The sequence below is a fragment of the Lissotriton vulgaris genome, chromosome 3_2 (genome assembly GCF_964263255.1).
Source record: "Lissotriton vulgaris chromosome 3_2, aLisVul1.2, whole genome shotgun sequence".
Taxonomy (NCBI): domain Eukaryota; kingdom Metazoa; phylum Chordata; class Amphibia; order Caudata; family Salamandridae; genus Lissotriton; species Lissotriton vulgaris.
This window is the reverse complement of record NC_141690.1, coordinates 187,968,072-187,981,383: the sequence shown is the minus strand read 5'-3', so window position 1 is coordinate 187,981,383 and position 13,312 is coordinate 187,968,072. Positions and strand designations below refer to the sequence as shown.

Sequence of the window (13,312 nt, the reverse complement as noted above, 5' to 3'; positions counted from 1 at the left end):
GACATAAAGTTTGCACCTCTGTCGGAGACGACCTCCTTAGGGAAGCCCACTCTGGAGAATACTCCAACTAGGGCTCTTGCCACAACAGGTGCTGTAGTGGTCCTAAGGGGAATAGCTTCAGGATACCTGGTGGCATGATCCACTACCACCAGTATAAACTTGTGCCCTGATGCTGTTGGTGGTTCCATGGGACCGACGATGTCGATCCCCACCCGTTCAAAGGGCACCCCCACCACAGGCATTGGTATAAGGGGGGCCTTTGTCGTGCCACCTGACTTACCACTGGCTTGGCAAGTGACACAGGAGCGGCAAAACTCCTTTGTATCTTCGTTCATATGAGGCCAGTGAAAGTGTGAGACAAGCCTGTCCCACGTTTTCGTCTGGCCTAAGTGACCTGCTAAGGGAATCTCGTGGGCCAAGGTAAGTAGGAAACCACGCTGAGACAAGGGTACAACCAGCCTCCTGGTCATGCCAGGCTTGGGGTCTCTTGACTCAGTGTACAGGAGTCCATCTTCCCAGTATACCTTGTGGGTACCTGTGGCGTTCCCAGCAGCCTCAGCAGCAGCCTGCTGTCTGAGGGGTTCAAGAGAAGGGCAGTCTAACTGGTCCTTCCCCAGGTCTTCCCTTGAGGGTCCCCCTGAACCCAAGAATTCAACTTGATCAAGTTCGAACTCCCTAGGCTCAGTTTCCCTCAATTCCTGTAGGTCAGCCTCCTCTGAGACTTGATCCACGACCTGGGGCGAGGGGGAAGGCGCAGCCTTAACCCTACCGCTCTTTTTCTTGGGAGGTGTCTGGTCCGTTGTTCCAGGATCCAGCACCTGTTCAGTGGGGCATTTCCTGACCTGTGACCTGGTCACAGCGAACACATGTGCTGGCAAGCCTAACATTTCCATGTGAGTCCGGTGCTCCACTTCTGACCATTGTGATGACTCCAAATCATTGCCCAACAAACAATCCACTGGGAGGTCTGAACTAACTACAACCTTCTTTTGGCCAGTTACCCCTCCCCAGGAGAAAGCTACAATTGCCATACTGTGATTGGTAGTGACATTGCTTGCATTGGTCACCAGGAATTCTGTACCTGGCATGATCTGTCCAGGGTCCACAAAGTTAGGTGTCACCATGGTGACACTGGCACAAGTGTCCCTATAGGCCTGAGCCATTTTTCCGTTTATGAAAGGCGTCTGTCTGTATTTGCCCAAAGTATTGGGACTTACGTCAGGGGACATATCCACATCCCCTGTACTGACAAGGACAGCCTGAGTGAGTGTGCCAACTAAGTTGTCACGCCCCTCAGAACCCAGGGTTAACCCTACTAAACCCTTGGGAGGTGCACTACCACTGCTGGCTGTACTAGGGGGCACAGGTGCCTTAGGGGCTGCAGTGGCAGGAGTCTGCCCTCCTCCTTTCTTGGTGCACTCACTAAACCAGTGAGATTTACTTTTGCAGTACTGGCACCATCTTTTGGATTGGCCTTCTTTCTTCTTTTGGGGAGCCTGACCCCCACCCTCTTTGGGTTGTTGGGGACCTGTCGAAGACTTCTGGTCATTTTGTTCCCCCTTAGAATCTTTACCCTTCTGGTCTGCTTTCTTCTAACCACCTTGATTCTGGCCCTGGTTCTGTTTAACTCTTGTACGAACCCATCTGTCTGCCTTCTTTCCCAATTCTTGGGGAGAGGTCAGATCCGAGTCGACAAGATGCTGATGCAACAACTGGTTCTGACAATTGTTTAAAATTTGCTCTCTCATCATCAAATTATGCAATCCTTCGTAATCAGTAACCTTACTGCCCAGCAACCAGCCTTCAAAAGCCTTAGTGGCACAATCGACAAAGTCAGACCAGTCTTGAGACTGCGTTTTCTGGGTATCCCGGAACAGCACCCTGTACTGCTCCGTGGTTAGGCCAAACCCTTCGACAAGTGTATTCTTCAAGACGTGGTAATTATTAGCATCCTCTACCCTTGTGGTGAGGAGCTTGTCTCTTCCTTTACCTTCAAAGGAGAGCCACAAGATAGCTGCCCACTGACTCTGGGGAACACCTTGCACAGTGCAGGCCCTCTCCAAAGCAGTAATCCATTTGTGGATGTCGTCCCCTTGTTTAAAGGGGGGCACTATCTTACCAAGGTGTTTCGTATCAAAACTCCTTTCCCTATTGCTAGGTATAATGCTGCCACCAGTGGGGACTGCCCCACTTAACTGTTGCTCTCTAGCAAAGGCAAGCCTCTCTTTGGCCAGGGCAAGTTCTTCCCTTTCAATCCTCAGATTAGCTGCCCTTTCCTTAGCTTCGTACACTCTCCTCTGAGGGGACGTCATCCCTCTTTGAGAAGAGTTGTGAGAGCCATTGGTTTGAAGGGATCTGCCAGAGTCTCTTGACAGAGATCGGGCTCGTCCATTCCCAATGTTAAGCTGACCTGATAGTAGCCCTGGGGGTCCCCCAGTACCACTGTCATGCTTGCTTAAGTTGGACCTGCTTAGTCTAACGACTTCTACCTGTCCCTTATCTGCCTCATCCCCAGAGGGATCCTCATCCTCATCATCCTCCACATCTTCGTTCTCAGTTGCGAGGTGGATGAGGTCAGGATCGTCTCTGGTTCCCTCGAGGGGAGGCATGTCTCCTTCTGGATTAGAAGAGCTGGGAAGGGTCTCAGCTTTTCTGGCATCATAAGTCTCCAAGAGACCAATCAGAAAGGACGTTGTGGGGTTAGACCCCTGCTTGATCTTCCTGGAGTGACACACTTGTCTTAACTCCTTGAAGCTCAGCACAGTATATCTTGAAGGGATGACCTGTGGAGGGTCAACTGACACAAGGGAAGACTCAGAGTTTCCTCCTTTGTCCGACATACTGTTTCTAGTGTGGTGTAAGTGATGCACCTACCTACACTATGTGTTTACCTACTGATCCCTTGCTAAGAGTTGCAGCCAAGGTGTGCTAGGCCTTGAGGAGCTGCAACAGCTGGTTCAGTAGAACTCAGAGTATTCTAAGCTTAGTTATATGTACTAACAGTACTTATGTGATCTTTCAACAAGATATTCTTAGGATACGTGTGGTAAAACAACAGCAAGCTCAAATCCCAACCGCTGCTCACCAATGTGAGAAGTTGGCCCGATATGCAGCGTTCGCTATTCTAGCGACCGCTATGTATCGTTCCAAACGACCCTTATGATGATTGGTTGTAAGTCAACCTATAGACCAGCTATCCTAGTAGCGTGGATACGAGCAGTCTAAGGCTAAAGACTCGAGAGGGCGTGTTAAGCCAGCTGTTTACCACACATGTATCCCTTGAACACCCAGTGAAAGGACACCACACAAGTGTTATGAAAATAAACGGTATATTTATTTAAGAATCACAACAGCCCTGTACTCTTTATGAGGACAGGGTACTAAGCACAAACCAAATCTCTTAGGAAAATACTTCAAGTGCACAATTAAAACAAGTGTCCGAAGACACGGGAAGTTTAGTGGTCTCGGGCGGACCCGATAAGGCAAGTCGGAAGCGAGGGACTCAGGACCCTAGAGTAAGGAGGCTATGCAGGCACCGAAATGCCGAAGTTACCTAGCCACGAGGGCTGCGGCTGCACAAGTCTTACAGGCGTCGGGGTCTTCGCTGACGAGCCAGGAGCCGGAAGAAGAGGAGTTGCTGGCCGGCGACCAGTGATGAATAGTTCGTAGAGATCCAAGTCTGGATCAGAGATCGATGAAACCTGAAAGCAGAGGGGACCAAGTTCGTACTACTAGCCAGTAGTCAGAGGGTACCCGGAGGGCACCGGTTGGCCGTCACCTCGACCAGGTGAGTGGGCGACGCTAGGCTCTGCAGTCTCACGGACCAGGAGGCGTTGTCGGCGACCAGGATGGAGGTGCGAGCTGTCCCACGAAGGATGATGCTGTCGGCGTCGCTGGGCCCAGGATTGGGGCAACAAGCCTTGGCAGATCTCAGGGCCACGTGGTAGGCCTAAGATGGCGTCTTGAATGGACCAGGAGGGTCCGGGGTGCTCCTCTCGGAAAAGGGAGCAAGGGCCGATCTGGAGCAACCAGACCAGCAGAGTTGTTTGTCGGTCGTCGTCAAGGAAGGGCACAAGCCAGCGGCTAGTGACCGGACAACGTGCTGAGCAGCGAGCAGAAGGGCCCCACGCAGATCGTGGAGATGCTGGGAGACTGCACTTCGGTGCTGGAGCAGCTCAGGGTCGGGGCTTCTCGGACCCCAGAGCACTCACCAGAGAATTGCTTCGATGGTCGTGCTGGTTAAGAGCGTGCAGGTTCTGATGATGGCCGGTCCCTCGAGGTCTCGTCGCACCCACAGATCACAGCTGAGCTGATGACGTGGGTAGAGGTCAGAGGTGCCAGGGAAGCCGGTTCTCGTCGAGCTGGGCCGTCGGATTCCTTGAGGAAGGACTTACAGCAAACCGCAGAGTTCTTAGATGGTGCCCACTGATGCAGGGTGACTACTCCTTAGTCACAAGGGAGAAATCTTGAGAAGAGTCTCGAATGTCCTTTCGTAGAAAGTAGTTCTTGATTCAAAGATGATCTAATTTGGAAGGGTCCCCGCTCCGGCCTTTATTCTAAAGAAAGGGGTGGGTACATGACTAGGTCCTGCCCTAAGGGTGGGACCAGGAAGGGGGGTAGTTACACCCCTCTCCCCTGCCGGACTTTCCCCAGGCCAGGGCTGGTGCCCCTGGAACTGGTTCTAACCGGCAGATGCGTAGTGAGCACCGGGGTGCCACTCCGCAGTCACCTTCTCGCAAAAGCCCTACCTACCCAGAATACACAAACCCTGTCTGGGACGGTGCGAACACCGCCCTCGACAGGAAACCCTTTGTCCAAGCTCTCCTCGCGGGAAGGACTCCCAGCAGCAGGAGGTCAGACTCGTGTCTGTGGTGGCAGTATCCATTTTGTGGAGCTGAGGCTTTAGTTAACTTTAACCGGGGTTCACAGTTACGTACATGTCGTGTCCCTCTAGAAGGGCGGAATGCTAACCTCGTCGCCAGAATTGGTGAGGGGGCAGCATCCCGATTCGTATGACACCTTACTCGACATGCCTTGATAACGCGACACCGAAGTTACCGATGTGGTACGCGTTATCATGGAACAGCCATTGGGTCTTGATTCCGCAAGCTGCAACCGGGCTCGGCTCGGGCCAGAACCTAGTTCACACGAGCCCACGCACTCTGCCTTCAGGATTGTCAAGGCCTGCCATAGGAGTGACTGATAGGAACTCGGGTGTCCATTGTATGGTTAGATATAGAGCTACTATACCTAAAGCAAAGGGTGATTACACGACTTTGCCCCAGCTGTCATGCAGCCAGTTGTGTCAAATTTAGGAGGCCAGCCAGGGGTGGCATAATACATGCTGCAGCCCCTGGCGGCCCTGGGTACACCTATGCCCTGCGTTACGGGGTCTGATAAGGTGGCCCAGTACCAATTGGTAAATGCACCTAGGGTACATATCGTAATTTAGAAAGAGAACAGCCAGGCTGTGGGTCTGATTGGCAGGCCCACAGCCAGAGAAAGTCGTAAACCAGTGAAACAAAAGCAAAAAATCTGGGTGATCATAGGATTGCAGACCCTACTCTCCTACAGCAGGGGTATGTATGAATGTTTTGACATCGAAATGCAGATGCAAAACATTCGCAGTTCGGTCCCACTGACCACTGCCTACTCAAAAAATGAAACTGAAAATGTTTAATTTTTTTTTTTTAAACGCATCCCATTTTTCTTAAAGGAAACCAGGCTGCATTTTTTTTTTTTATTCCTTTATTTAAAAGCAAACACAGACATGGTGGTCTGCTGTCCCCAGCAGGCCACCAACCCTGTGATTTTTAGCAATTCCCAATCAGTCGCAAATTGTGACCTACCTCATGAATATTGATGAGGTAGGTCAATTGCAGATTGTAACATTGCATTTTGTGACTTCCTATTTGCGAGTGGCAAAAAGTCACTATTAGGAACTAGCACGATCTGGCGGACGTGGATGTGGCCCTAAATGAGGCCTGGGAGCTGTGAGTTTTACTGGTTGGAAGTCCTGCTGATTTATGGGAGGGCTTTCTTTCCACCAAACACCAAATGAGCCTCTTAGACTCTCAGAGCTTTGTGGTCCAATTCACAAAGAATTTTTTTTTGTATTCCGAATTTTTCTCTAGTTTTGGAACACATTTTTTGACTTTTTAGGGAGTCACAAAGAGTTCCCGGAATACTTCTTGCAATCTACATTGATGCAGATTCCCAGAAGTACTCACATACGTACATATTCCAATGTATAGAAATGTAACAAAGGTTTTATTACATCTGGAACTTTTTTTTTTTAATTATTCTACTGTGGGGAAAATATGTTTCCCTCTGGAGTTGAGGCTAATTTATTCCGACACTGCATTAACTCCTGACCTTGTCAGGAGTAAATTTCCAAGCATTTTTTGCAGGATTGGAAACTATTTGCAAGTTGTTGGCAAATCCACAGAAGCTTCTGAGTTTGATAGTGCTCAGTAGCGTTTGCTGATGGACCCACCTTGAAACTCCCGTACACCAACCCGCCTCCAGCACTGAATTTCCTCATATGGAATTTGCACCATAGTAAAAAAATTGCCATGGAGCAAATCTTAATTTGCGAGGGTAAAATTCCACCCTGTTTGAATATGTAAACCAGGAGTAGAATTTTGCCATAAGTTATATATAGGAGCACAAAAACCTTTTTTAATGTGGCTGTTCTGTTCATGGGACATTGAAAGATTGGGTTATATTCTTTAAATTTTTGCTTGAATCCCCTGTCAATTCCTAATAAAAGGGCAGTAGTTCACATAACGAGGATGAACCGCCTGCCTTAAATCTCCCATTTTACACTCTTCATGTGTATTCAGTCATTTCTAATTTGTTGCCATGTTTTTGTTGAAGAAACAGTTGCCTCCCTCATACTTCATTCTTTCTTTCTCAGAATTGAAAACCTGATTGACGGAGCGCGCGACCCCTCGGAGTTTCTGGCATGGCAGAAGCAAATGCGGGAAAAAGACCTGGAAAATCAGCTGGCAGAGATAGAGTGCAGGCGCCTGGAAGGCAAGCTGAGCCGCGAAGAGGCGCTGCTGGCCCGGCAGAACGTCATTCAGGAGAACCGGAAGAAGGCGGAGCTGAAGAAAGAGGAGGTAACGCTTCACTGGAGCGCGCGCGCCTGGCGCGGCCCTCCATCATGACAGGTCTCATCTGAGGCGTGAGTGGCACGCGGCATAGAAGCAGACGCTGGAAGATCCATCATTGCTGTAAAAAATCAGGCTCTGCTTTTCAGTTCAGCAAAATTGAATTACATTCCGCACATATGATTTATATATTGCGGCATCAGCTTTGTAGAGGGGAAAACATGAAAGGATCTTTTTTCTCTGCCAGCATTGTGAACGACCTCTTCCTGCTAGTAGCAGGTTTTTCCAAAGCATCCCTTTACATTGGAAATTGCTGCATTAAAATAATAATTCTGCTCTCATGAGCCCCTATGTAGCACTGAACACTTTGCCTCGATAATCTTTTCCCTGTGACATCACAACTGTCAGATTATAAATTTAAGGGCCAGTTGTCATCTGTTTTCATTTGACGAAAAATTCCTATTTTCTGTTATTTTGAAAGTTTCTAACACTTGGCGTCTTTAGATTTACAGTACTCTACCTTTGCAGCTTTTAACTGTGTACCCTATAGCACCAACAGTTATCAATGCGCTTTAAAAATGAATGTGACACCCAGCAGAAGAGGCTGCCGTTTATAATGATATTCTGAGGGCCAGAATCACACCTGGGAAACACAATGTTGTGAAAATAAGGCTGCGGCCACAAGGTGCGTTTTACAGTTAATTATGGCTGGGGATTCCTGATGGTCCAAGTTTTGAAGTTATAGAACAGTTTCAGGCCTGGTATCTGTTCAGAAACTCGTCACCTTCAGTTAAGAAACTTCTAAAAACCAAACTGTTCAAACAGTCTTTGACCTGAGCCCTGAGCTTCGTGGGAGGCCTTGAAGAATGCCAGATCTAAGCACTTCCTTCACATTTGATGGACTCTGACTCTTGAGCTCTTATACTCACACTGCCGTATTAGGTCTTGCCTTAGACACTATTGTGAGACCTTTTGTTACCTTACAGGGGCTCAGAGGCTGCCCTTTGCTTACCATTGTCACTCTCACTGGCTTGCTTGTTTATTTGTCTGCTTCAGTAGGCTTCTTTTCTGTTTGTGTATTTGTCCCTCCCCTGGAACATGGATGCATTACTGTGTCCTTCCAATGCTCATCTTTTCAGTTGCTACTTTTTCCTTTTTATTTAAGCACTCTTCGAGAATGTGTGTGTTTTTCAGCTGTCTCTCTCGTATGCTTCTCTCCCTCCAAGTTCCTCCCACATTAACTCCCGCCCACCCTCTGCTGGCTTTGTGCTTTCTCCAGCCCCATCCAACCCTCCATTGTTTATTTGCCTCTGCCAGCCCGATCCATCCCACCCACCCTCCACTGACTCAGCGCATCCCCAGCCCCTCAAACTCACCATCCTTTGTGTGCTTGCCCTCGCCCCTTCTGCCCACCTTCCAAGTTCCCTTGAGCTTACACAGACCTTCAAGCCTACCCTTCTTTATCCATGTGCATTGCCCTCTCCTACCCACTGGCTGTTATCTGTGTACTTGCCTCCGCCCCACCTGTCCACTTTCAGTTGTTTGTGTGCTTGCCCCAGCCTCTTCTGCTCACCTCCTGTTGTCCTTGTGCTTATCACAGCCCCTCCTGCCCACTCTCCACCAGGCGGAGGTCTGAGCTGCCAAAATTTGAAATGTCCACTGGGATGGCAGGTATTTCAACCATTGACAGGAACTACAGTCAAGCCGGTTCCCAACAATGAGTTGTAACTTTGCCGTACAACTCTATCAAACGTGACGCGGAGCCGTATGGCAAAGTTAGAATTTTTTTTCTTCAAAAACAAAACCCCAAACAGGATTTTGTTTTTGAAAATAAAAAAAATGCCCCCCTTGCCATGGAAGTTTTCACTGCCCCTTACCGCCAGGGTTTTCCTGGCAGTGACGGGCAGTGTAAACTTACCTGTGTGTCTGCCCTTCTAAATTTAGGTGGGCCAACATACAGGTCTACCTCCGACGGCCCTTACGCTTCCAGTGTTACACCAAAGGTACGCCGCATTTAAATCGGGTGGGTGGACCATTATGTTGGCGGAAAGGGTACTCTGTCGCCGTTACAGCAGAGTACCCGTTCCGCCAACATATAAATAGGGCCCTAAATTTGAAGACAGAAATTGTTTCCAGCAAAGAAGTGAGAGACATTTCTTCAAAATGAAACTTGACAATATTGAAAAGACTGACTATGCCTTTGTTAGAACTAAACATTCTTTTTAGAAGTTGGAGGATAAATAGCGTTTGCCAGCTTAAGGCTAAGGATGCGAGAAGCACTGTAAATTTGTAATACATATTTGATGAGGAATCAGATCAAATTGAGACCAAAGTGCTAATAATATATTAAACTGTTGTAAAGTTCCTCAAAGCCTTTGTATGCGTCAGGTGTGAAATTGAATACAGTTGTTAAGAAACATTCATGATTGCTTTAAACCTCCCAACCTTATCTGACGCTCTTAACTCTATTTCAGAAAGGAAAATAAACGAATCAGGAATTGAGTCTGTTGTTAAATTAATAAAGAAATATGGCACTGTAGGACTGAATGTTGTTATGAGATGACTTTGGGACTTCTAAGTGAAAGGAATACTGGTGCAGGCCGCAAGATATATCATAAACCTAAAATTCGATAAATAGACTAAAAATATACACCTGTGTGGAAGTGTTTTGTCTAGCCTCATGCATGACATTCATGTAACACAATCCCACTTCCTAAATGGCAAAAAAACTGAAATATGTAATAAAATGATTTTCCCAGACCCTGGATTCATTAAGAATAAAATAGCCTGGAAAGTAACAATGTCTGAGAACTTATCAATGTGATTGCAGGATAATTTGACCCCCTTCTGCAGCTGCCATATCTGATGCCAAATCGGTTTTTATGCAGTGAAGTGTCTCAGTTTATTGTTAAAGCTGGAATTCTTTGATTTTTTTGAGTAATTAAGGCACTTTGTCTCCACCTCATAGAACAATTGGTAACCTCAACTTCCACACTTGGGGCCATGTGCGGATATCTTTCAATCCATGGACGACCACTGCAGGTCTGTCCACTTGCTCCATATTTTTTCATTGCATCTGGAGCCTTTTGCAAATGTCCTAATGCAATGCCAATATCTCAGGAATCATTCATATTTAGGTTCAAGCTGAAGAAACGATATCTGTGGATTTGGATGGTTTTCTGTTTTATCACTGACCTAGAACTAATCTGTCTCTGGATCTGTAAAACCGTACTAAAAAGTTGGCTTGTTTTTCTTGTGTTAAACTTTGAAAAAATCTAAGGATAATACCTGCATACAAAATAAATGTGCGTGGTATACAGGAGGGCCTGTACGAAGGAGCGGGGGTGTCGCTTCACATAAAGGAGCTTATCTCCTGAATGAGACGAAAGGCGGGGAAACTGCTACTGTCAGCAAAGCACCAGAAAGCATCATACCCGCTGACACCACTCTTGCAGAACATGCCAGCCGTAAATAGGTGGCCAGCCCCATCTCTGTTAAGCCTCGTCACAAGGTACTGTGAATGGAAGTGGAAGCCTCCAGAGATACAGCTGGATGACCCAGGTTTCAGAGGGATATAATGCCTTCAAAAGTATGTGCTGCTCAGAAGCCAGCATCTGCTGTCCTTTGTCAGTGTGGATGAAGGGGTAAGCCTGGAATTAGATTTGGCCACAGTGGATTCAGCAAAGAATTGCGAAAGGGGGATAAGCAGGTGAAGACGGTAGGATATCCTTTTCTCCTTTGCAGTACAAGGTTTCCCTTTCTGATATCCAGAAAGTGGTTCTTACTCGGTGGGCATTCATGAGAGGTCTTTTGTGAGATCATAAATGTAAGGTGGCAAATAACTGGTGAAGAGAAGAGAATAGAATACAATAGAAGAGCATTGAAGAAAAGAGAGAAGAGATAAGAAGAGAAGAGAAGAAAAAGTGTGCTGAAAATTCATCAATGTAATGTCGCAAATACATTTTCTGCAGTACAATGAATTCTATATTTCCTTTTTTTGTTCGTAATCAGAAACCATTTTGCACCCTGGAAGCTGCTTCATGTCCATGATATGGAGAAACGTACACAGAAGATTATGTGTGTTGGGCTCTTGAAATACATTTCTCCTTTTTTTTTTTACATCCAACCAGGAGAGTAATAAGTTACTATAAGCCTGGTTCGTAAGATGTTTCCCAAACAAAGGGTCGTAAAAAAGTGAAATGTATAGTTGGGAGCATACATTCCACATATGACTGTGTACAATCCACCATATGGATAGATTTTGCTTGAATCTTGTTATTGATTATGTAAAAAATACTCCATATCATCCTCCCAACAATGGCAGCACCCCTGAAAACAGTTTTATAAGCTGCAGGATATTTAGTCATTAGAGAGTGTAAATTTGAATCTAATAGCCCTCTGCTCACCTCACTCACATAGTTGCCCTTAGACACAAGATGCTTCTTTTAAATGTCATGAGTGACATACAAGGTTGTCAATTTCTACTCTCCCCCGCCCCTCATAAAATTCCAAACGTCTAGCAGCTCATGGAAACTCACAAGTAGAGCAAACCACAGGCATCCAACCATTTCCTGGTTTAAGAAAAAAACGCAAACACAATTCTTAGGTTGCAACTCTTTAATATGGAATGCTTTCCCAATGCAACTCCTGAACCGAGTGCATCACTGTTTGTTGTTCCAGGTTCCTCTGTTTCTTATTGTTCTTTTTCTTTATGGGGGTTTCCTTCTTCTCTTCTATCTTATTTTTTCTCCTCACTCACCTTTTTCTTTTCTCTCCCACTGTGCTTTATTGGGTAGAACTGTTCCACTTATTGACTGACCGGCGTTAATAATATATTGACCTATATGTTTGAAATGAACGATTACACGAGTGTAATGTTCCTTTGCCACCTTGATTATTAAACATGCTGTTTCTCTCTATGTTGTCCCAGCACAGGTGGCTTACATGTTTGGAATGCAGTATCACATGTTGGATTTTCTGGGTAGCAATGCAGCTCTGAAGAAAACATAATTTATACACGCCTGCATTTATCACATTGTACCCGCTATTGTGCACTGATTCTATCTGTTTTTTTTAAAAAAAAGTAAATGTCAATAAAAATTATTTTAAAAATGGAATGCTGTCCCAACCTCAATCAAGTTAGCATTACTCTTGCACCTTTTCACGCCACATTGGTTCAATCACTTACTAATCCAACAGCTTGGAGTGACAATCCCATAAATCGCTAACCCTTGTCATATGAACACATGTAGAGCTCTATGAAGTTTAGTTTGCCTGGTTTTTGTGCCGACTCACTTTCCGTTTTGTATTTGTCGTTTTGAGTTTATGCCTGTGTTTTTCTCCTGTTTTATTTGTCTTCGTGTATGTACTGCTGTCCATTTTGCATAGTACGAGTCTGCCTTTTAGGAAACCCTTAATTAATAAATAAAAAGGTCTTCTCTGTGGTTGTCTCACAAGAATGGTGTGTTACCAGTAAGACTATCAGAAGACTCACTCTTCAGACCTCCCCTGTCTTCCATTGTTTGATGCCTCAGCCAGAGCTATCAGTTCTGGTCCAGTGGGAAGCATTCATCCGCACTTTTATAAGTTCACTGCTTGCCTCCCCATCAATCACCGTCTGAGATATTGCTTACCTTGTGTGGAACCAACATGTTCTCCATCATGTTTTTGTTTTGTGCCTAGACGGAGGAGATAATGCGCCAATACGCAGAAAAACGCCTCCAGGAAGAGAGAGAAATGAGAGACCTGGTGGAGCAGGTGGCAGAAGGACACAAAAACGCCAAAGAAGCACGAAAAAAGCTCAAGAAATACAAGCAGCAAATAGGTATGGGTGTAATCCAGTCGCAGGAATCATTATTGTGAATCAGACCTTTGGTGTTGCTATGGCGATGTACCTTTGTGTTTTTGGAGTTTTGCTTCATGTTAGGAAATTGTATTGATATAAGGCCAAACAGGGCTTCCCTTTAACAGGTAGCTTCTTCCATACCAATAATTGGACTTCTTGTGCTTTCATTGGATGAGTTGAAAACTGAGACATAGCAATTTAAGAGAAAATTTATAAGGTCAAGAGATTGCTTTGTATTTAAGCACCCCAATGTTTTTAAGCATCACACGTCCTTTACTCTATCTTTTTGCACCCCGCGTGCATTCCATTCCACTTCTTCCTTCGTGTGGGATCTCTAGTCTGACTCTCTTCA

The 13,312-nt window shown here is 46.1% G+C and overlaps 1 protein-coding gene across 1 annotated transcript in view; it reads left to right on the top strand.

The window, feature by feature from the left end:
* The window catches only part of CFAP99 (cilia and flagella associated protein 99), a 413,087-nt gene that overhangs the window by 351,493 nt on the left and 48,282 nt on the right, over positions 1–13,312 (top strand). The window contains exons 10-11 of the mRNA XM_086964541.1: positions 6,920–7,124; positions 12,798–12,939. Coding sequence (XP_086820667.1) covers positions 6,920–7,124; positions 12,798–12,939 — 347 coding nt within the window. The remainder of the gene's footprint in view (positions 1–6,919; positions 7,125–12,797; positions 12,940–13,312) is intronic.